Genomic DNA, 25757 nt, shown 5'->3' on the forward strand with positions numbered 1-25757 from the left:
GGGGCATTTAATTATAAGGATTCTGAACTCTATTAATTCATGCTAAAAGAGATTTTAGCTCAAATGACTAAGAACATTTATTTCTACACTCGAGACATGTTCAAGTCTCCATACGCGATGATTACTTGAATTAAAATATAAAATAAAAGAAACTATGACTTCATAAATTTGCTTTGTACGTCGGGGATTAAAAATCATTTCATAACAATTGTAAAATGAGCGAACCATTCCGAGTCCACTTAAAGAGCAAATGCCCTGGGCTTAAAACGCATGACACCATGTAAGACCACACGGTAAAAATATAGAAGAGCAATACAACGAGATTTAAACCATTACACTTTCCCAAAAAGTAGAAAAGCAAGGTTGAGATATTTCTTTGCACATAAACAAAGCCATCATCCCAAAACATGTCAAACTATAAAACCACAAATCACTCTTAAGTACATAAAAACTGCACAAGTGAATTCTGGTCACCAGAGATCAAACCAACTATGGCTTCTTTGAAAAGCTGAATTACTGCAAATATATGTCCTACGTAACAAAAGATTAGTTTGTGATTTCTGTGAAAATATGATTTGTCGTGTTAGCCAAAAAAAGGGAAAATGCAGATACAGAAAACTACGAAAGCTGTTGATATAACTGCTGTCCACCTCCACGCTTACTACTGACTAACCTGAAAGACAAGCAGCAAGTGAATATTAATTGGTGATCACAAGCATAGAACATAATAATTCGGCCTTAATCCCCCGGAAAAGGAAAATACAAAGAGGCATCCCTCATTCTTACCTCTGGACTCTTTCTTCGCCGATGAAATCCTCTTGTGAAATACTTGAATAATGGAGTTTCTGGAACAGGTATCAGTTTCCCAACAACAGCAAGGGGCCAACTGCAAGGACAACAGAGTTGTGTTAAGCAACAAATGAAGACAACTACGGAGCAAATAATATCGTTGTAAGTTGTAACATCAAACTCTAATAGTATCTGTACGGACTCACCTGATAAAGGCAATAACAACAGAAATGAGCCAATGATTCCATTCAAGTTTGACTGTTTTAGTAAACTTCCCCAGAAACTCAACGATCATAACCTAAAGAAAAGCAAGCAAATGTCAAAAAATTTAAACATTCATCAAAGCCCCATGGGAAAAAATGAAAATATTAAAGTCTCACCTGAAGTACAAGTGTTATTGCCACTATTCCCATAAAGAGACGATTCTTAGTAATTCCTTTGAATATATTAAACTCATCAGGCTTTCGAGCATTGAATTCATTGAAAATCTGCGAGTTAAACATTGTTACTTATTAAAGTCATAATGTAGCATATCTCATCCAATCTGGAAGAGAACACATGAAGTGTTACGTCTACAAGTACAAACGAATAAACCCTAGTCGGACTCAATCAACGAGTAAAAAACATAAACAAATCCACACAAAGTTCCTTATAACAGAACTAACAAATTACAAAACATTTTTTACAGATCAACAATTTCACTTCACTTTGGTAGAAATTTAGTGCAGAAATTCAGATGGGAAACAAGTTATTTCAGCAGATTGCTCATATCATAGTAAAGGATCTTTTAGAAAATTTTACAAGAAAAATAAAAACCATAAATACATGTGCAGATATCGGATACCAAAAACAAGTGTTACTGTTCTATTAAACAGTCATGACTTACTTGACAAAGGACAAAGGTATTGAATATCAGTGTATTCTTCAGCTTGTTAGCATGGTCTCTGTTGGGATCATGTGTCAAATGCAGTATACTTATCCCACGAAAGTTGAGGATAAGCAGGACAACGACTTGGTAGAAAGCCTGAGTTCAATGACAACTTATCAAAAATACAAACAAGGCAGATTCTGTAGCACGACAATACACAGTAAAGAGCAATAATACATTAGTTTACATAAACGCCAGAAAAAGCATGTACCTGAACCAACAAGTTCCTCCACATTATATTTGTTATAAGAGGCTCTCTGCAAAACAATGTAACCATAACTGCATTACTATTACCATCAGAGACACAAATAGGGCATCCAAATTTGGTCAGTCTGCTTAATGACATCAAAATTTAATAGATATGGGCCAATTAGAGGTCACCATATTCAAAACAATAACACAATATACCTAATCACTAGAGAAAAGAAAGTAAAACTATATCTCAACTGAAATTAATGATCCGAAAGTAATTAGTTTCTCATGTTCTGTGCACAAGAGACAATACTAAATATGATTTGGAGCATCCTTCCCAATCCCCTGAATGCAAGTAACTAGAATGAATATTCGTGACAACTTTTTTTGACATGGACTTTTAACCTAATGAAAACCCTATTTGGCACAAAGTTTGCTGCCATAGCTGTGATCCTAACCAAGTTTTGGTAGTCATAAACAAGATCAAGTTTTCTTCTCATATATTTTCTACTTTCCAGAGTAGAGAGATACTGTACCCTAAGGAACTTTAAAAACAGCTACATTTAACCGAAAAATAAATGAATAAAAACTATTTTTTTCAACTAAAGTGAAAAAAATTCAGACTTTTTTGGTGATTAACACAAAATAACAGTTTTTCAGTGATATGATACGTTTTTTTGTTGATTTTTAGAAGGCAGCCACCACTACAGAAACTTACTTTCGACCAACAGGTTTTCTGTCCATCAAGTGATCTGTAGGAGGCTCAGTAGCCAACGCTAGTGCTCCAAGAGTATCCATGATAAGATTCACCCACAGAAGCTGCATCAAGAACAAGAAAACGAGTCCACAGGTGTACACATAGAGAGAGAGAGAGAGAGAGAGAGAGAGAGAGAGAGAGAGATAATACCTGAACAGCATTTAGTGGAACATCACCTGAGGAAATCGCTGCCACGACATTTATAATTAGTGCTGCAACATTGACTGTAAGCTGGAATTGGATGAATTTCTGAATATTTGCATATACAGATCGACCCCATCTAACAACCTACAAGCATTGAGAAAGAACCAATAAGTCGTGTGACTTTAACATTAAAACGGTGAGAGGGACGTGCTAGAAAAATTAACACAGTGCCATTTGAGAGAGTAGAAGTAATACAGAAGGAAATAGTAATAAACAGAAGAAGAAAAAAAAACCCAAAAACCCAAAAATTAGTATATGTCATTGGTTGCAAAGTATTCCTAACCTTCACAACTGAAGCAAAATTATCATCCAATATGATGATATCTGAACTCTCTTTGGCAACTTCAGTCCCTTGAATACCCATAGCAAGACCAATGTCGGCCTGAACTCAAATATGGAAGATTCCAAAAAAAAAACCATTAAGACATAACATCAAACATTAACAATGAATTAAGAAAGGAAAAAAAGAACGAATAAACTACAAAGTACTACGGTGATTGTAACCGTAATAACTGCTTTGATAAATAAAATAAAAAGAAAGAAAAAGCAAGTAAAAACATCTGAGAGACCTCATGCAGTGCAGGAGCATCATTAGTGCCATCTCCAGTAACAGCAACAACATGTCCCCTTCTCCTCAATGCTTGCACAAGCAGAAGCTTGTCATTGGGGGAAGACCGCCCCATCACCTGCACGTTAAAGAAAAAAGATTCAACTTCCTAAAAATTTGCCATGATATTTAATTCTTAAGCGTGCACGCCAGGAACTATCTGAACGATACACAAGTATTCATACCGAAATCTTCTCAGCATACTCTTCTCTCTGCCCATCAGAAAGGTCACGAAAAACTTTTCCCTCGATGAGAGTTGGCTCAGTAGCATCTGAATCAGAATTAAGTATGCCACATTCCAAAGCAATTGCTTTTGCAGTTTGAACATTGTCGCCCGTAACCATGCGTACCTACATGTTTATCAAGTTGGAAGGAGAACTTCAAAAATACGACACCCAATCGTTCACTTTCTAACAATAAATATTTAAAAGCATGCCCATAAAATAATTATGAAAACCCTACCATTAACAATACGTAAAAAATAATGAATTTAAAAAAAAAAAAAAGCAAAAACATAACAATGGTGGGATATACATTGAACAGGCACCAACCACATAAAACTCTTGCATTTATAAAACCAAAAATAAACCACATCCAGAAATATCCAACTGCTCACTTTCTGACAAGAATATTTAAAAGCATACCCAGCAAATAATTACGAAAATCCTACCACAACCAATATTTGAACAGTACAATAGTAAATTTCTTAATAAAACAAAAAACGAAAGAAACATGGCAGGATATACATCGACACAAACACCCACCTCAAAAAGCACTTGCATAGATAAAACCAAAAAATAAAGCACATCATGAAACCATTCACGTAATGATCTTACAGTTAGTGGAAAACGACTTCCTTTTGCCCAAGTGTAATAATCAAACTAATGAAGTTTTTAGGAGTAAGGGAACAAGCGGGAGGCTAAACAAATTATTCCACATAAAATAGTATAATAAATGAAGATGCATCAGACAACCCTATGACAGGAAAGTAGCCCTTCCATTGTTGCACAATCACAGTTGAACTTAGTTGTAAAAAGCTGAACCCTATTGGTCTTCTCCAACCTTCCAAACACTCTTCATCCAATTATATAAACACCCCTCCATATGAAGAACAAAAATTCACATGATAATTTCAAATATGGAATTGATATGTCACTAAATAATACCTTAACACCAGCTTTTTGGCATAGTCGCACTGCATCTCTAACCCCTGGCCGACAAGGATCCTGCATTTCATTATTGTGTACATAAGCTAAACAAACTAAATGTGAACTCAAATTTAAAAAGCAAATAAAACTTATAGATGCACTACCTTAATACCAACAATAGCAAGCAGAACAAGGTCGTCATCAGGCAATGCCCACAGAGCTAGTTGTTGTTCATCAGTTGGAACGCTTTCTAATTCATATGGTCTATATGCAATAGCAACACAACGCAAACTGCGAGCAGCCATATCCTCAATGGACTCCCTGAACATCATTGACTGCAGACAAAGAACTTCATTAAAATGAACCATTTGATAAAATCTTCCGAAGTCCAAGGTCAACATAAAAAATACCAACTAGTGAGAACATAAGCCTAAGAACAAACTTGTACAACTTAAATTAGGCTCTTATGCATAAAGAGATGTTAAACTGTCTTGCCAGAATAGAAAAACTGTAATGCATGTGGAAATCATCGCAAGCAGTAAAGGAATGACCAAAATATAATGAAAAAAAAACAGAGAATGTATTACGCATGTCCCATTCACTGAAAAACCACAGAAATGAACAACTATCATGTAACTGTTCTGTAAATGTCACTATAAATTTCTCCTACCTTGTCATTATCCATTGCTGCCAACTGATCATTTGCATCAAGGTACTTTGTACACGAGGCCAATACTAATTCAGCAGCCCCTTTCCAGTGTATATGAACTTCAGAATTGGGCTGTAAATATTGAAAGGCATTCAAACATTATTTAGACTTGAGCATGGATGAAAAAGAAGTTATCCAAAAATCATAGTATTGTAATATTATTTCCCATGTCTGTAAATCATATTCTCAGGCATAACAGGATTTTTACTAAACAGCGTACAATAAAAGGTCATCTAGATCCCTGACATATTTGTTGCATTCAAGGGGGTAACAAATAGGCACAGCAACGCATGTGTAGAAATTAAAATATAACTTGTAATGTACAAACTTAAAATGCCACATGATTTATATAGTACATAAGCAAGAAAACTTTATGTAGTGGAAATTTTCTCTTGCCAGAGCATGTAAATCTGGACAATTGAGTGGTTTGACTCTTGCATAATTGTAGGGTCCAGCTTCAGTCCACATGAGAACATCACCCCTATATGCCATATCATGTTAAGAAAAGATCTACCAGAACTAAAACTTTGCTCACAGAAGCCAAGTTTTCTGGGAAGATATTTACTAGTAAAAGCTCAATCAGGAACTAACCATACAGACAGATATAACAAGAATAACGAGAATGTGGACAGCAATAATACTCTATCACCAAAGGCAATTGGCAAAGTATACCTACGTTGCCTCCCCCAACCACCAATAAATTTATTTATTTGTTTATTTTAAATGTCTCTTCAAAGCATTTTCACTACTGTGAAGATTGCAGCATAAATGACTGGTCACAAAAAAGAACAATTAATCCACTTTACCAATTTAACAGCAGCGCCACCTCGCTTTTTCTCAGAGTTGAATGGGAACACATGAAGAACCAAAGATTCAGACTTGATGGCTTCAAAATTCATTCCAAGCTGCAAACAAAGTAATAGTAACCAATGGATCACTTAAAAATAAAGTCACATTAGAAGTGGCAAAATAGATGACATTGGAAAACCAAAAGAAAGAACCTTGATTCCCCATTGCAGAATTGCCTTTTCAGTTGGTGAACCAGAAACTTCTATATCACCACCAGTCTACAAAAAAGAAGCAATGGCAAATTGTTACAAAGTGTAAGCCTTTTTCACTCATATTCTGCTAGACAAATCTTACTAAGGAAAGAAACAGAAACACTTTAAGCATACCTCAGGCACATAAACACTGCCAGTTGTATTCAGTGCAATGCCTTCAATAAGCAAAGCTGATAGCATTGGAGACAAGTCTGACTTATTGTCAGAGATATCAATTTTCTTCCCACCAGTAAAAGCCTCAACCACAGCCATCTATACTCAAAAAAAAATATCAAAAAAGAATATCAGTCATTAGCAGTCCTTGCCTAGACCACCAGCGTCTTCCCCCAATCTCTGCACAATAAAAATAAATTTTCCAGAAGTCCCAGAACACTTCTTGTGCTCACATCCACCAGCGTTTTTCTTACAACAACCAAACAAACTGACTAATCTCAATTTGGCTTTTTTTAACTAGGGCAGCACTTTGGCTGGGTTGAAACCTCAAACTAGCTTTCATCCAAACTTATCTAATTGGTAACAACTCTCCAGCTTCATCGTCATAAATCAAAAAGGAAATAGACACTCTTTCTTCCATCACATTATAACCTAGCTTCCTCCTCCCAAAATGAATGCAGAACAAAAGGTGAAAAATAAAGCCCATTGTAAGTTATAACCCACCTGGTTCAAAGTTAAGGTTCCAGTCTTGTCACTGCATATAGTTGTGGCAGAGCCCATGGTTTCACATGCAGAAAGCCTTCGTACCTACATTTAGAATTCCATCGTATTCATTTAATTATATGCTTAACCACAAAGTACATCATCTACAAAATCTATGTAGAAATAAAAATGAACAAAATTACACATACCAAGGCCTTATCTGCCATCATTTTTCTCATCGAGTAGGCAAGCCTGTGACATAGCCAAAGGATAAACGGGAAAAGAAATGAGGAATGTAGAGAGATGAATGCATACAATACATATATGCTTTACAACAAGAAAAAATAAAGTTCGTATCAATGAGAAGACAGAAGCAGATATTATTCTTTCTTTCATTGATATCAGGTTACTCAGTATAAAGCACATGGTTGAAGTGAAAAATAAAAAATGAAAAATAGTTCTGGCACAAAAGAACGAGCACACTTACGTCAAGGTAACAGCTAAGGGAAGCCCTTCAGGAACGGCAACCACTACAATGGTGACCTAAAATATTTTCATAGTAGTCAAAATCACACTTTTCTATTTACAGTAAATAACCAGGTAGGCAACGACACACACACGTATTGACTGCAAATAACCAAATAGTTATTGACATACTGCTATAGTAACAATCTTAATGGCTCCATCTATGGCATCTCCAAATTTAGTCTTTCCGGCCGTAAACTGAGCAGTTCCATTTGCATTTTTTGTATGGCCAGTAAAGTATCTGCACAAATTATATTATGCAATCTTAAGTCAACTGTCATGTCATGGAGAAGGGGTCACTAGCAATGATCGGAATATACCTGACCAATAGGACAACCAAGACAGCAAAAGCTACTGTAAGTCCAACAATTCCAATGAAAGTAGCCACCCCATTTAAGCGCACCTATTCATCGTCATCCATGATTCAGCACAACATGTCATGCATAAAAAGAGAATTATTTCAATATAACAGTTCATTAAAGCTGACCTGCAAAGGGGTTTCTTCACCAGTATCTTCTGAAATACTAGCCATCAGCAATCCCCATTCGGTATTAACCCCAACACTGGTTACCTAAAGAAACAATAATAATAAAACATTGAATGTTCTATTTCAACATTACATGTTCAACAAATAAAAGCAAGCCTTACAAAAACAAAGAATCAGCAAGCAGAAAAGGAATTTTAGATAAGCTCAACTGACTCAAGAAAAACGAAGCACTAGACAGTGAAGATGAAAGATACGAAATAATCTACATATATATATATATGGGTCAGGATCCGGGGACACAAAAATCCACACTTTTTGACACACTTTTCTCCCCTTAGATAATGAGCCATCCAAGGGTTAGAAATCCACCAAACTTAATTCTTAAAAAAATATAATATTCCTTTATTACTTTAAAAATAAAATTGTGAAGAATTATTAAAAAAGACAGTAGGAAAACATACTTCGTGAGTAAACTTTGGTTTCTTTGGAATTCATGGGTTTCTCAAAACAAAACAAAAGAAAGAAGAAAAAGTCTTCGTCGTAAATGAAATTCAAGAGTAAAGAAAGATCCATATTCAAAATATGGTTAAAAGGAGGGTGCTCTATAATCTGGTAATAGGAAAGTTGATTATATGCCAAATCCAAAAACAGAGGTTTTTATGTAGTTGCTGGTTGTTTTCTGGGGTTTTCCCTTCTTGTTCATGTAGCACCAGGAACATCCTTTTTAGCATCTTTTAAGAGTACAGCCATAGAATATAGGCCAATGAAAATTCAATGTGAACTACTGGATTAAAGATTAGGGAAGCTTACGGTTTTCCTAATGGAGTTTGAATGAACAGAAGTGAGAAATCAAGTTAGAAAGAGCTTGACCAAAACAAAAAAAGTTGGGAGAAAAAATGAAGTGCCAGAAGATAGAGAAAGGAAGGGCATGAGAATTTAGGAAGGATAGAGGAGAGATAATGTCAAAGCATTAAGTGTTAAATTTGTTATGGTAATCACAATTAATTATTATAATGGATGCAATCTGAACCATTGAATGTGATTAAATCTAACGGTTTAAACTGTGTGTACTAATTTGTGTAAAAAATGAGTGTCCCCGATCCTAACCCATGCAAAGATCAAAAAACGGTTGACCAGCAATACCTGTGCTACAGCTATGGTGGCTTTTTATAAAACTTAACTAGGGTGAGACTCGGAAAAATATGATATCCCAAACAGCCTTTAATAACCTGGATATGACTCCATAGCTTTCAATATAGTGCACTACAAGAAAATAACCTGGATATGACTTCATAGCTTTCAATATAGTGGCACTACAGGAAAGAAGGGAAAATAGTTGCAGGCATGGAAAAAGGAGAAGAAAGATATCTGAATCTTTACCAGCATAGTACCATTGCCATCTGCTACTTTGCAACCAGACATTAGAAATGGTTCCTTGGAGTCCTTACGAACCTGCAACAAAAATATAATTTACAGTAAATAAAAAGGCAATGTTCAAACAAGGCTACAGAACAGGCATAAAGGCTCACAATCTTGCTCTCTCCTGTCATGCTTGACTCATCTATCGCAAGTGAGTGACCGCTTATTAAAATGCCATCAGCAGGGACCTAAAGATAGAATCAAAATATTAATAAGTTTTGCACTTGAAATGCAATTGTAAAATATACAACAAAAGTTTACTAACAAACACTCATACCTGATCACCGATGTTAAGGGGTACAACATCACCAACAACAAGATCATAAATTGAGACCTCAACTCGTCTGCCACCTCTAATGACCTGCACATTAACTCCAAAGATGAATCCTAGTAAAAGAAAATAAATAAAACCCCAACAAATATGAATTGTAATGCAACCAGAGAAGCACACCTCCAAATGTATATTTCTCTTTTCCTCATTTAAATTCTGGAACTGAAGGGATTGTCTGTAATCACTTATGGCTGCACGTAAAAAGTGGAGGAAAAACTGATTTGAGTGTGAACCAGCTCTGATTAATACATGCTCCCATATATATTAGAGTTCAAGTAATAATACACCTATATATGCTCATCAATGACAAATGCTTAAACACCCCACAAAAATAGAATACAAAAGAGAATAGATGATTAAACACAATCCAATGTAAGAATCCCATCAGTGACACGAATAGCAACCCTACCCCCTCCAGTGAAGACAGATGGATACATACAAACACAGTCCCCTTCTATTGAGGGATCCCTCAAATAAACACCTAGTAGGGTTTGATGCAAATTTTATTTCAAAGATCCGAACCGTCCATGTTTTAAGTCTTCATTCAATGATCATCCTTGCAAAAAATTACCAAAATCGAAAACTAATAAGACATCTAGTTGTGATCAACAAAATCGATGATCCCTGTAGTTCAAGAAAACATTAAAACAACCTCCATCGAGTGGTCAAATGATTTTTTGCAGGAATGATCTTTGAAGGAACACCTAAAAAATAAATGGTTCGGATTATGAAAATACAATGTGTATGGGCCCCACAAGGGTGTCCCCTTTTATATATATAGGGGGGAGAGAGAGAGAGAGAGAGAGAGAACGTAAATAAGTCTCGAGTTCAAGACTGTGTCAAATAATAAGATCCAATGAAGGATGGATGCATTTTGCCAACCAAGACGAGTCTTCACTGAATAAAACATTCAACCATGTTTTTAGGAACACTCACAAAACCTACCAGGGACATGCATTCCTATACATACATATTCAATAAACATGTCCATTCAAATACCTGTGACAACAATAACAAGGATAACTGCAAAAGCAATGCTGCCCCCATCATACCAACCATCATCTATACCCTGTAAGCAACAAAGAAAACAGAAGGCAAACACCATAAACAAATTATTCATCTTTAAATCAAGTAACTAATGGGATTCACAAAGAATTATGATATAACTTTTTCCGAATATATGCCACTATGAAATTGTAATATCATGGCCTTAACAGCATATGCAATCATCTATCCTATTTACGAAAGACAAATCATGGGGCAACAAAAAATCAGACTTCATAACAAACAAAAGCAGAAGGGCTTCGCAAGTGGCAGATACTCATAAGACTAGTTTCATATCCTAAACTGATAACGAGTGATGCTATTAAAAAGGTAATGTTATGCTCACCTCTGTCTTTATACCCAGCACTAAAGAAGCCACTGCAGCTACCATCAAAATTATCAGAGTAAGATCTTGCCAAGCTTCCCAGAGAAACGTCTATCATATAGCACAAGGAAATAAAATAATATTACAACATCACAAATCTATTCTTTCTTTTTTTTTCTAATTATTTCCAATACATAAAACTTAGAAGTTCATAATTGTAACCAAAACTTACCCAAAAACTCCTCGCTTTTTTTTTAGGATATGTGTTTGTTCCAAATGCATTTTTACGTTTCAGTAAATCAGCATCATCTCCATGAATTCCCTTGTCTAGATTTGTTTTTAATAAATCTCCCAGCCCTTTGACCTGATGTAAGAGAACAGCCAAGAAAAAATATAAGCAACATCGTTTATGTACCAAGTCAGATCACTAAAGAAATTTTTTAGTAGACTTGCCCCCCCATATTGTTGCAGAGCGGGAAAATTATGATCCCTCGTCACTGAAACTAGTTGCTCCTGTCCAATTGGAAAATCGCCAGCAGAACTTGGTTTCGGTGGTACAATTCCTAAAAATAAGAAACAGCAAGTTAACTATAAAACTAACCGAAAGAATAGTGTTACTAAACATGGATTCATATATGACACAATGGACCAAAACACAATCCTAAAACAAAAGAACAAGAATGTAGCTTTAGACATTATATAACAATTGATATTTCTTCAAATATAAAACTGTGAACAAGAAATGAAGAGAGGATCACGAGATCAATTCCCATAGCATCTATTCCAGACCGACAAACATGGTATTAACCTAAAATGAACAAAATTAAAATTCACTTTTGGAACATATTCAACGGGATGGTATCAAACATCAGTTTGTCATCATATAAGCTACAAGAAGAAACAGCGCAAAACAAAACGGCTTCCAGGATTTGAAAAAGAGCTACAGAGTGTTATTGAAAATAAAAAACAGAAACCACTGTACCAGATACACATGGCTAGTAAGGATGGGAAAGGTGCAGATAATAAAAGAAAGGAACGAAGAGTGAAGCAAGAATACCCCCCCCCCCCCCCGGGCCAGAACTGAACAATGGCATTATGGCATTAGTTGGTTATTAGCATTAAGGGAACCAATTGTCGTAAATGAAAGCAGTTTATTGAATGAAACAAGGAAGAAATTACTCCGACTAGGTATAATGCTACTATTAGATTCAAATAATTGAAGCACGGAGCAATTTCCAAAAATAACTCGTGCCAAAGGAAACCAAAGGATAAAAGAAGATGCAATTCAAACAACATATCATGATGTCCTCACATTTTACTGCTTATGATACTTACAAAAATTTAATGGTAAAAGAAAATACAGGAAAAGAAGTACCATTCACTTGTTGGTTTCCAGCCTCTTTGAAAAGATATGCAGCCTGATAATTAAAAAATCATAAATTAGAAGAACAATAGAACATGAGTCATGTAATACACATTTGTTTTCAAATGAAATACTCGTATGGCTTGCGCATGTGCTCTAATCTTCCTTAGTGTCTGCTGCTTTTCTTCTTCCTTTTTCAAGTCTAAGGTGTATCGGAATCGACGAGAAGCATTCAGCACAAGTGCCGCTTGCTACAAAGAAACATAACATGGTTTAGCCAAAGCCTTGATTGAAAAAAAAAAATTCCTTCCACTAACAACTATAACTAAGCAACCAATAGAGAATTTCAATTATCAGTCAAAATATACAGGGAACCCAGGTAGTACAATTTGACTTAACCGAGGTGGTTCAGGGACTCCCACCAAGCCCGACACACATTCATGGAGAAACCTACCATTGGTGCACAGCCACTGGCATCTAGGGTAGTAAAGCCCTTAACAGAGTGGCATCGCAATGGACCCAGTGAGTGCTTTGTTTTGGTTTTTCTTTGATTTTGGAACCAATTGTCACAATATTGAAAACCAGAAAAACCCAAACTTAGCTGAAAATTTAGTTCACTTTTGGTAACAATTTTGTAAAACAAAATTCACCCATCAACAGATTTTCTTGTTGATGATCTCATTCGACTCACCCATCAACAGATTTTCTTATTACATATATATATGTTAGTATTATGTGATCTGCGATAATTGATACATATAAAATGAAAAAACCTCTCTTGTGAGACGGTGTGGCTATGTTGCCAAAGTTAAAGTTTGTGGTCCAGATCTATAGTCTGGCAACATAACATGCCAAATATCTCAGAAGAGAGCATTACCTTGTATCTATATATACACATATACTAGTGCACTTTGTTGTTGATATAATAATTTTTAAGTATGACATATGACTTGGTATCATTATATATGCATTAGTATTATAATTACATATGTTTTTCAGCATTTGTATCTGAACTCTTAATTTTCATGCACCTGTCATATAATCAGTACTATGGGATGGATTTTATACTTTTTTCTCTTAGATCATACATGCCAACATTTCCTGGGGCAAGGTCAGCGCCACAAAGTAGCCTCTGCTAGTGCCTCTTTATACCTGTTTACATCCCTAACCCAGCATATTGTATTCAGATTGTTGATTAAATACTTCACTCCTTTATTGATAAAGGGGCTCGTACACATGCAACGGCACAAAAGGATTTGTTCATTTATTTAGCTATTGTAGGATGCAACAGTCCTTGAGATATAGGCCCAGTTTCAGACAGGTAGAAAAACTACAAGTTAGAGTCAAGAGTGACACAATAAGCACATAAAAAAGGAGTGTACATAGCTCATATTTTGTCAATATGCTCGACATTTTATAGACTAATGCGGCATTGCTGAAACATGAAGCAGTACGTATTATTCCTATCCACCATATGTAGAGAAGCTAATAGTCATTCATCACAACTTCTCATGGTTAAATAAATAAATAAAAGAATTATGTTGCTAATAGCACCTTAAAATCATAAGAATACCAAAATTATCATCCAAATTCTTTACCATTTCACGTTATATTGACTTTGTTAGTGAAAAAGGAGAGTTAATATCACTCCTCCTTCCACATCAAAAATACTCTTTCAGCCAACATTTTTCCATATCTTCTTTCAACTGTACATGCACTACCTCTTCCAATTTTGGACCTACTGAACCTAACTCAGTTTTAAACAGACCCAAAGCCCTTTTCCTAAAAATTTGAAACTACACAAGTCCAGATCCAGGGGACAATTACTATATATAGAAACTTACCACACAATACCGCAGACACACAAAAAAAAAATATTGGAAAACTAAACATCAAACGCTTTAATCTCCCAACTCCAGATGAGAGTAAAGGTGTAATTTGACAAAAATAGAAACCACCACCCAAAAAAATATGTTCACCGACTGACCGCCCAAATCAACATAATCCATAGCCATACATACAGAGACAAAGAACAAGTTGCAGAAAATACATCAATAAAATTAAATCTACAACAGCAAAATGCAAAGGATAATCAACAAAAAAGCAATATCAAATTCAAAGGTAAACATACCCTCCAACGCTTGAGACGGTCAATAGAAGCATCCTTAGTTCTGGCAATGAAAAAAGTACTTGATGAAGACTCTTCATCGTCCGAGTCACCGGCCGGACGGAGTCCGCCCTCCAAATCTGTACGTCGTCTATACGGCGAGCCTCTTGATTGACTCATGTTTCACAAAACCTGTCGCAGGAGAGATGGCACCGTTAGCTTCTTCAACCTCTGAGCTCAAACAGCACTCAAAAATTCTCTCTCTTCGATTTCCACTATCTGAACCAAACAGAAGCTTCCAAATCTGATTCTACTTCAAAATTTCTCAAATATTCAAAATACTTCACGCTTCTCTAAACTATCTAACCCATTTCACGTCTGAAATTCACAGAGAAAACAAATTGATGCAACTTCCAGTTGGATAGCTCAAGTGATTTCTCGAATCTTCGCTCTCTGTCTCACACTTCGTCACTCTAGAAAACGCCTCAACTCCCCATTTTCTCTCTCTAGCACAGCCTGGAACGTGGCAGAGAAATAGGGTTCCAAAACGTTAACCGGTAAGCTTTGGGCAACTACTTATAGCGTTGTGACATCCGATTCATCAGTGCGTTACTGCCGTACAAAAGTCTATCTTCGTCTTCCTATCTATTTGTGTACGAGGCTTAAAACGACCTTAAGGACCTCAAGGACTTAATAAAGTTAGAAAATCAAACAAAATGAAAATTACTATTATGCACTTACCTAAACCCTCAACAAAATAAAACTCATCTAAAACCCTTATAACTTCGTCTTCTTCTAAAAATTTATTCAAGCAATACTTATAGCAAAAGAATAAACTACTATCAATGTGTGCCGACATACAAAGATTTTTTTTGGTGGACTTGTCTTCTTCTACTTCATATTATTCCTACTACTAAGTGGAATTTCGAGGATTCTAGCAAAAAGAAGGTTTTGATAGCGATTAGTTTTGCAAATTAAGCGAATTCGTGCACTAATAACCAGCTAACTCTTAGTTTAGTGAACTTCTCTTTCCAATATTAAAAATGACTACAAGTATGAATCTCTTGTGATCAGTTAAAAAAAAAAACCTCAAGATCCATCGCAAACAAATTAATTAATAGCATTAACATACCATGTACGGTACGATACAGAAGAAAAAATACGAATTCTTAGTAAAATGTATCATTCACCAAATAATTTAATGATTTTAAATATTGATGACACAACTTAAGAATAGACCGTATGAATGTGGAATATCAATGAATGAGCGTTTTAACGGCAGGTTTACCATAATGAAGGTGGATAATTACCAAAATAGGTTCAAGGGTAAAACAGAGTGCCACAAAATTATCCAAATAAATATTGACATTTATTAATTATTTTTGGGTATTTATTGTGCTGTGCGCGATGTCATTCGAAGAAGTGACCGACGTCAGGCGAATTTGGATCGCTTGCCGTTTTGGCAACAGAAAAAAAAAAAAACGCGTTTGTGGTTAGATGTACGTTTCTTTCCGCGTTTTCGTGGACGGCGGGTGGGTCGCACGTTAGTGGTTTAATGCTGCTGGATTGAACGTGAGAGTTTTACTTTAATTTCTTTTTCGGTTTCCTTTTTCTGCCACGTGGTGCGATTGTGTGTTCAAATATTTACAATAACGTAAAAACGCATTTTTGATTATTTTGTTTTGTCTCTAGTTGAATTTTAGTCGCTATGTTTTGTTTCAATTTCAACTTTTGTTGATGTGTTTTTAATTTTCACAATTTAATCATTGTGTCTATGTTAGCAATTGTATCAGTGTGGTAATTAATTTAGATAAAAATATTGATTTTCAATTTGGGGAAAAATAATTTATTTCTTTTCGAGAAAAATCTATATATATAAAGCAAAAGACAGAGAATTGTGAAATATTCAAAATACCAGAAAATGCCCTTGGTTAATGCAAACATTAAGAATTGAAATTATTAGTTAAATGAGGATAATATGGTAAATTCACACTGTTTCATATTTAAAAAAATTAAAATTAAAAGAGAATTAGATAATGGATCCTATTTTTATGGAACACAACTACCCATTATCTTTTTTAATTCTAAAATAAATTTAAATTTAAAAAAAAAAAGCCTCTTGCAGGCGCTTCCGCGCCTGCAGAGAGGCTAGTACTATTGGTGTGTAAAAAATGCCATATGGGATTTTCAAATTAATTTTAATTTTCTTGTTTACTTGATAGATAGAGATTGAATCTCAAAGAATTTTGAGGCTTTTAAAAATATAAATTTTGAATTTATTTGCTTCCTTATTTGAAATCCAAAACTTGGTTTTTTAATTTTCGCACCGTTTAAATTGTGAAAATTATCCTTAAATTGCTAACAAAACTAAACACAGTGACCAAATTGAAAAAATTAAAAACACAAATGACCAAAATTAAAATTGAAACAAAACACAATGGGTAAGATAGCATATTACTTAGCAAGAAGTTTCTTGAAAGTCAAAGAATGAATCAAATCGTGATGTGGGCAATGAAATTTTGGGATCTGTCATGATATATTATACAAAAATTCTTATAAAGTCTATTTGGAGAGAAAAATTCAAACAAACCACTTGTCATTTTCTAATTGATTCTGATTGTATTACAATTATTTAAGAACTAATTAAAAAGTGACAAGTGACTAATTTTTGGATTTTTTTCTCTAACTTTATAGAATTTTTGTATAATATATGATATTAAATTGAACTTATTTATAAAAACCTTTTTTGTTTTCCTCTCTTTTGAGGTTACCGACAAAAGAATGAATGAAATGCAATACAGGTTTACATGGACACAAGAAGTTCCTAAGGTATAACAATTTTCCTAAAGTGGAATTTGTCCATGATTAACTTGTTGATGGAAAGGATGACAAACTTACCAATCATGGAAAGTTTTTTTGAGTCGGTCCATTAGACAGCTGGTCCATTATATATATATATAAATATATTTGTATAATAATAATAAGGTGATGACGATGTGAAGGTTCAAGGTGGTGTGGCAAAATGATAACATCAAGTGAGTGTCGACGAGTGGAAAGGTATTGCAGAAGGTTCAAAGTTTTGGTGTAAGACGTGGATAGGGCAACAGCAAGGCAAAACATAAGGCTGACTCGTGGCAATTCAAAATATATAAATGGGTTGTCTATTTAAATCACTATTTGATTGTGTGATTGATTCACACGTATAAAATTTGTCGATTTGAGATGCTGCCACCGCTAAGGATTTGGAAATGAGATTGGTATCAGAAAAGAGAATATGAAATAATGAGACGATTAACTCTATTAGAAGGACAAGGCAAGACAATTTTAAAGTTTTCTAATAGGGGAAATCTTAATAAGCACTCCTTTGAAAGCATAATGCATTAGTCTAGATCTACTTGATGTTTTCGGATGAGAAAATTTAAAAGTACTGAAAAACTTTGAAGTGTTAGAAATTCTAAAACATGAAGCGTATCTAAAACATTACACTCTAGAATGTGTGAAATTTATTTATTTTGCTAACCTATTTATGCATAATGGGACTTAATTAAGTAGGGATGTAATGTTTATTTCTATGTATGTAGGGGGATGACTCTATATGACGGTGGTGGAGATGTCGGTGGCCGATGATTGATGTGATGTCGGTGGCCGATGATTGAGGCAGAGGAGGTGGTGGTGGTGGTAAGTTTGAAGAGAATTTTGTTTATATTCTTGCGTGGGCTGTTGGAATGAGAATGTGTGTGTGAGGGGAGAAAGATAACGTGTGCACGTTACTTTCGAAAGGAGACTATTACCACACCAAAGAAAATTAAAGGAGAGTAATTAGTGCCATTATTTTTGGATGACTAAGTGCATATGGAGGTGGGTGGTAGTGGTCTACTTTTCTTTGAAACTTTTCTAAATTCCAAAATTCTGATGTGGATTAGGTCAGTTGTCAAAAGTAATGTGTTCGTGAGACTTCGATTTACTCTTTTATAAAGCAAGTCTAGACTATTTATAAAAGAAAATTGCAAGAATCGTTATCAAAATAAAATGAGTGCAAACACACCTTTTGAATTCTGTCATTTAAAAAGAAAAAAGGAAAAACACCTTTGAATGCTTGAAGAGTGCTCTATTAATCAGCTATTGCTTCCTTTTTCCTTTACTATACCAGTATTCTTCTTCACCTTATTCTTCTTCTTCTTCTGTTTTCTTTTTCTTTTTTAAAAAGAAAGATAACTTACAGTCTAGCTACTTCCTAGAAGAAGAAAAAGAGGAGATGTCTTTTCAGACAGAACAAGAGCTGGTACGGTAGGCCAACGAATGGCCTACATGTTTGGTTGATGGTTGTACCAAGTATACGGATCCTTTTAATTTCCTTCTGGCCATGTCTTCGGAGTTTTCAGAAATGGTCGGAGCTTTTCTTTTTTTTTTCTTGGTAAACAAAACGGTCAATTTTATGGAAATATTCCGTAAACATTGGTGTGAATTGATAAAACCAACTAATATAAATATTTAAAAATATTTAAAAAAAACTAAAATAATTCATGATTATTTAGTTTCAGTTCTCGATTGATTCAAATTATATAGGTCGGCGCATGGAATATTTTCTATGTTTTGTTTTTGGTTTACAAGGGTATGGAATTTCACGTCAAGGTGAGCTCCAACATAGAGAAAAACATCTGGCTATATTCTCAATGAGCAGATTGTGGAAGACAATGCCTATAAAACAGTATATATAACGACGAACACCATGATCGAAGCCTCGAAACCAGACAAGAAAATGGCATTTTATTCGAAACGAAATGCAGAAGAAAAAAAACAAACCATGGAAGATCTCTAGAGAGACAATATGGGTTAATGCATGCTTCAAGTTTTGCTTTATATATGTATGTTGCTTTCGTTCTTCATGGTTTTGTTTTTTCTATAAGAAAGGGATGAATTAATAATACTGTGAATTCAAAAGATGATGGGGAAATAAAAAACGTACCAAAAACTAATTGGCAGAATATTCAGAGCAGTGCACTTTATCTTCAGAGAAAACAATGTCGTTGATCATCAAAATCTCTGCATCACCAAGAAGATTTGAGTTCTTATGAGATGGCGTCTCCTTCTTTCCAATATATAATCTAGCATATGTATTTATTCTTCTTTAAGAATCGCACGTAAAAGCATGCAATTTTCCAACTCAGACGGTTTGCATACTGGATACAGCATTTACATACAAGTTTTTTCTAAGAGTTAAAGCCTCGCGTGCTATACCTTTTTATAACGATGTGAGGGTACGAATAAATATTCCAACAACCAATAAAGTTTTAAATCTTTGTTTTTTTTTTTTTTTGGCCGAAGTTAGATGGCGGTTACACAAGATGTTATGAAGGTTCGAACCTGAGACACTGGTATGCAAATCAATGTCATTTTTTACTGGGTTATATCTTTGTTTATTTTGAAGTTTTTGGAATAGTTAGAAACACCAATTATATTTACTTGGTTTTTTTAAGAGACAAAGCTATATGTTTTAATATTCTTATTGCTAAAAATATATTGTGATATTTTTAGTCGGCATATGCTATTGTTTTAATTTTCTAATTGCTAAAAAGATATTGTGATATTTTTAGTCGGCAAGTTAGATTCAGACTCATAATAATAACATATATCCTACATGACAAACTATCTAGCAAGGGATCAAATGATGATGGACACGTCTCTCAAGCTTTATATGGGAATTCATTCTCATATCAATCGTTGTCTATTTCAAAAACTGGATACGGAGCATGATTAGAGTTTGAATGTTTGACATTTTCTCTAAATTTATTTTCATCTAAAGCATAAATAAAAAGAAAATGTCCTCATTGGAAGACTTAAAGAATAACTGTCTATATGATATATGCAAAATATGGACTGTGAAAGGGCCGGTAAACCTTCAAGGCAAACAATACTTAAATCAGTATTAAAACAACAAGCTAGTGTCTTCTAGCTTTAATTTTCATCTCTTTATAATTAACAACTATATTATACATGGGGATCCCCTTTGGCTTTATGAAGCTTCAAGGAAGGTATAAAATTTCACAAGGAATTAATGCATTCTATATGTGGCCATGCAAGAGTATGACACCATGAAAGTTGTCATCCCCACCACCATCTTTATTTCTTGTGTGGCCCTTTACTTCTTCTCTGGTTTTGGTAGTGTTGATGATGCATACCAATTAAAGGATATACGTGTAAGTGAAGCTAACTATATCCTTCGATTGGGACATTGTCTTCCTTATAAGATTTCTTCTATAGTTTCTGTATTGTTTCATTAATTTAAGTTTTTACAAAGTTAATTAGTCGATTATCATAAAGTTTTAGTTAATAAGTCAATAAGATAGGAAGGAAGCAGCAAAAGCAGGTAAACCTACCTTAAATAAAGGTACAAAATGAACCATAATCTGCAAGCTATTTCTAGGATAATACTACAGAGTTCATAAAGTTTTTCCTCATTGCTGGCTTAGAATAACTCTTTCTTATGCTTATCTCCCTCCTAAGATATAAAGTTAGGTATTGGATAATAATCGAATGGGAACACGAATCCATTTTACCTGGATATCGAATAAAAATTACTTGGTGTAATTTATTTTGTTAAATTTCTGACGTGGGACTTCATATTATTCGACAAATCTAACACAAGATTTGTCTGGGGCAGTTGGCCCATTAATAGCAGACTCAAACCTCAAAAGTATCATCGATCAATATTTCAGCATTCAGCTGGTCCCATAATACATACCTCAATTCCCAAAAACGAACACTTGCAGCATTTTGGTGATGCTTATGGAAAGACTTGTTGACTGATTCTATATATGCTTTGGCTACTATGCATTTGAGCTTGATCCTTATACCCATGCCCATGCCCATGCATGCATGTATATACTACCATGTTTAAGAAAACCCTCTTTGCCACGTTTGAGCTTCATCTTATGGGGTGTTACCAACTTGCCTTCCTTGGCAAATAGAATGCTCCTTCTCATAATTAGCTTTGAGTATGTATAGAAAATTGTAGCAAATCCTGACGGAGTTTGGAACCTTCACTTCTATTGTGTGCTGCAAAAATGTTATAATCTACTAATATCACCTCCATTATCTCCCCCCGGGAGCATGGGGCTGTTTGATTCTTGGTGGAACAGATGGTGGTGGTCTCGGTGAATCAAGGATCTTAGGGGTATATTAGGGATTTTAGTGGCAAATTTATTTACTTTTTTGGATACAGTGGGGGGCTAAAGCCCCGACAAATTTTTTTAGTTGGGATTGCTTATGAAATGTATTTTTTTATATTTATAAATATAAGTAGTAGTATAAACTACAAAGGGAGGAAGGATTCTCACACACACACTATACCAAAGAGACATGGGAGTTTAAACCTAAGACAATTGATTTGCAAAGTAAAGGCTTTTTTCCACTATGCTAAACCCCATTAATTGCTTTATGAAATGTTTGAATTCAAATAAAGGCACCCAAAACAAAAACTAGAAAAGAAAAATCAAATTTCTTTTTAGTTTTAATTTTGTGTAACATACATTCCTTTCCTTTCACCATGCTAGGGGTGTAAATTGGTTCGAAACCAATACAATTTCATCAATTCACATTTGGTATAGATTGGATTATGATTTTTCTAATCCAATCCGATTACATTAGAGGTTTAAATCCAATCTGATCCGATCCAATTGATATTGTCAAGTTTAATATAATCAAATATTTTAATAGACATAAATGTAAAATATAAATGAAATGCTAGAGAAAATTATTTTGATTTTATAATATATTAAACATAACTCCATCAAATTATCTAATTAGCAAAATAAGCATGAAACTAACTAGATTGGATTGGATCCTCATAAGCAAATCCGTCATCCAATCCAATCATGTTGGTTTTGGAAATTAGGGATCCAATCCAATCCGCGAAATCATTGAAACTGATTACAATTGGATTGGATTGATCGATTTGGGCGAATTGAATTGGATTTTGCACACCCCTACACCATCCTCTCACCACTCTTTCTTCACTTTTTTCATTCCTCATTTCTCGCACATATTTCCCTCTCTCTTAGTGACAGTCCTACGTTTTGGAGGCTCTAGGCGAACACCCTAAATGAGGCTTTCTACTCTATATGTGTATTTATGTGATTTTTTTCTTCAGTAAGTTAAAAAAATATTATATGAACTCAAATTCACAATTGTAACATAAAAGAAACAATCAAAATGTAATTCACCCAAAAACTTTTAAAAAATGCATCAAAACATCACTTAAAATATCACTCTGAACCGCTAAAGTGTTGCATAATGGTGCGCCTCGCCCATGACGAACCTACTAAGCAATACGAAATTGAATATGAAACATTGCCTTTCGTTTGTCTGTTCTGTCGAAGGTTAGACCATGTTGGGTCAAACTGTGCACTGCGACACTCGGGGGTTGTGGTTAATGAACAATACGGGAGGTGGAAAACGATGATGAAAGATGTGTTTAGTATTCGTACAGAGCATGGGTTACAAAGGAAGGCTTATGGACTGGGAAGGAGCACCTCAGTGCAAAATACTCCTCAGGCTTCGCGAAAATCCAATTATTAGTGTTGTGAGGTCACGCCCAGAAGAATTGCAGAAGCTGCCAGATGTTGGGACTAGTCTGAACGAAGACCATGTTTCAAAAGTTTCCCCATTACAACAAAATACTAAGAAACGATGTGTGATGTTTGACCCTATTGATGATGGGGAGGTTGAGCCCACTGTGGCGGATAATATGGCTAGCTTTCATGATGTGCTAGTCATGGCTAACTATTCTTTGGAGGGGGAAAAAGTAGTGGTGAGGATGTTCCTATTGCATCATGGTCGAAAAAACAGGTTGATTTGGGAGACGACACTCAAGTTTTCACTTCACATGGGTCTCCATCCCCAGAAGGAAAAAGTACAAAAGAGAGAAGCAGGGGCTTCAAAGTGGGAAGTGCTCGACCTCGAGGAAGCCAAACCAAGGTAGTTCTTAATAAGCAAAAGGGAGCTTCATAAACTATAGTCACTACCAGTCCAGTTGGAAAATCCGTGATAGGTTTCAGTTCAAGGGCCTATAAAGAGAAATGACGATCCTAGTGTGGATTGTTCGTGGTTTGGGTAACCCATGAACATTCCGGGCATTGAGATTTTTGCTAAGGGAGAAAAAGCTCTGTTTAGTTTTCTTAATGGAGACAAAGAAGACTAAATGTCAAATGGAATTGGTGCTCTGAAAGTTGGGTTTCTCAGGAGGATTTAGGGTTGGTCGTGATGGGATGGCATGAGGCTTATGGCAAAATGATGTCCAGGTCACTATAAGGTCTTTTCGCAAGGTCATATTAATGCAATAATTGGGGGGTTGGTGAATACCACTTTCCGTTTTACTGGCTTCTATGGTAACCCATAGACGAATTTGGACAAATATTCCTGGGATTTGTTGCAACGTATTGCAGGGGATGTTGTTGGACCTTGGATGGTTGGGGGTAATTTTAATGAAATATTAACGGCTAGTGAGTATAAGGGTAGGAGATTTAGACTTATGTCATAATTGCGTGATTGGCAAATGCAGAAATGGTGTCAGCATGCCCGGAGGTATTCACTTTGCATGTCAACTCTCATGTGTCAGATCATCTACCGTTGCTTACATGTTTTACCACCTAAACGGAACGACGATGGGTGAAACGATTCTTTTTTTAAGAGATGTCGACATCAGTGGATGGGTGTCAGGAAACCATTTTGAATGCTTGGGTAGGGAGGTCTAGGTCAATGAAGGATAAATTAAGGGCATGTCAATCTTCCCTTCAAAATTGGAATAGAGAAACAATGGGTAATATTTTGGCAAAGATCAAGAGCTTACAAAGCAAGTTGGATGCTACATTGGGAGGAGAACCAAACTCAGCCACATTATAGATTCAAGGGATCCTCAGACGTGAGCTGGAGCACGAGGAACTTTTATGGGTCAAGGGTCTCTTGACACAAATTTAGAGACAAAAACACAAAATATTTTTATGAGCAAGCTAAGCAACGGAGGAGACAAAATATACTAAAAGGGATTTTTAATGACCAAGGGCAGTGGTGTAAATCTTGTGAGGAAGTTGGAACCATCTTTTGCAAGTATTTTCAAACTTTATTCACATCAAATGGTGGTAATTCTTATGGTGAAATTTTGGAGGCTGTAAGACCTGTGGTTTCTCGAGAGCAGCAGAGGCAACTTTGCTTTCCTTTCACAAGGGCAAATATTGAGTCCATTCTAGGTCAGATGTTCTCGACAAAAATCTCTAGGGATTGATAGGATGCCGGCATTGTTCACCATGATAGTTTTTCAAGTGCCGCAAAGCCTTTGTCAAGAGTTTTCGGCTATGATTGCCAGGTATTGGTGGGGGAAGGAAGGAAAGCAGGGAATTCATTGGATGAGTTGGCGGAAATTATGTCGACCAAAATGCTTTGGAGGTCTTGGTTTCAAGAATTTTGAAGCCTTCAACAAAGCAAGCATAGTGCCTTTTAGAGAACTCATCCTCCTTGGTGGTAAGAATTTTAAGGCAAGGTATTTTCCGTACAGTGGTTTTATGAATGTTGTTATTGGAAATTCTCCCTCTTTAATTTGAAAGTCCATCATGTGGGGGCGAGAAGTTATTGACGAAGGTCTGGTACGGCGAATCAGCAATGGAAGAGCGGTAAGGATATTACAAGATCGATGGATTCCAAAACCATCCACTTTTAAGCCACTATTCACCACTAGAGTGCAACCAGATGCAATTGTTTCTGAGCTTATAACTGGTTCAGGGGGATGAGATGTGGTAAAACTTGAAAGCCTTTTTGGGGATGAAGATCGAGAAGCGATACTCAAAATTTCTTTGGGTTCTGTTGTACATGTGGAGGACAACAGGTATTGGTTTTATTCAAAAAATGGAAAATACACTGTAAATAGTGGCTATCGAGTCGAGTTAAGACAATGTGAGTTATAGTGGGAGGAAGAAGGGCGGGGTCTGATTAGAGCCCTCAAATTGCTTTTTGGAATAAAGTTTGGAAGTTAGAGGTGCCAAACAAAATTAAGTTTTTTATCTGGCGGGCTTGCTCAAATGTATTACCAACAACTTGTAATTTGTTCCAGAGACATATGTTGCAATCCCCTTTA

At 35.4% G+C, this 25757-nt stretch overlaps 1 protein-coding gene across 1 annotated transcript; it reads right to left on the reverse strand.

Annotated features, from left to right (window-relative positions):
- Nucleotides 1-302: 302 nt before the first annotated feature.
- Nucleotides 303-15367, reverse strand: LOC110758384 (calcium-transporting ATPase 10, plasma membrane-type). Its single transcript, XM_021960243.2, has 34 exons — nucleotides 14657-15367; nucleotides 12660-12776; nucleotides 12538-12580; nucleotides 11616-11725; nucleotides 11395-11526; nucleotides 11184-11273; nucleotides 10793-10862; nucleotides 9914-9984; nucleotides 9740-9823; nucleotides 9573-9650; nucleotides 9424-9495; nucleotides 8044-8127; nucleotides 7877-7959; nucleotides 7689-7797; nucleotides 7519-7574; nucleotides 7241-7283; nucleotides 7053-7136; nucleotides 6510-6647; nucleotides 6336-6401; nucleotides 6141-6239; nucleotides 5296-5406; nucleotides 4790-4960; nucleotides 4644-4703; nucleotides 3663-3827; nucleotides 3440-3556; nucleotides 3154-3252; nucleotides 2817-2954; nucleotides 2628-2728; nucleotides 1929-1974; nucleotides 1676-1813; nucleotides 1170-1277; nucleotides 996-1087; nucleotides 787-886; nucleotides 303-673 (listed from the first exon to the last, which is right to left on the reverse strand). The coding sequence occupies exons 1-34, from the start codon at nucleotides 14810-14812 to the stop codon at nucleotides 662-664; spliced, it is 3243 nt and encodes a 1080-aa protein (XP_021815935.2). The 5' UTR covers nucleotides 14813-15367; the 3' UTR covers nucleotides 303-661.
- Between the last annotated feature and the right edge of the window lie 10390 nt (nucleotides 15368-25757).

Source organism: Prunus avium, chromosome 1 (assembly GCF_965620075.1).
Source record: "Prunus avium chromosome 1, drPruAviu1.hap1.1, whole genome shotgun sequence".
NCBI classification, from domain to species: domain Eukaryota; kingdom Viridiplantae; phylum Streptophyta; class Magnoliopsida; order Rosales; family Rosaceae; genus Prunus; species Prunus avium.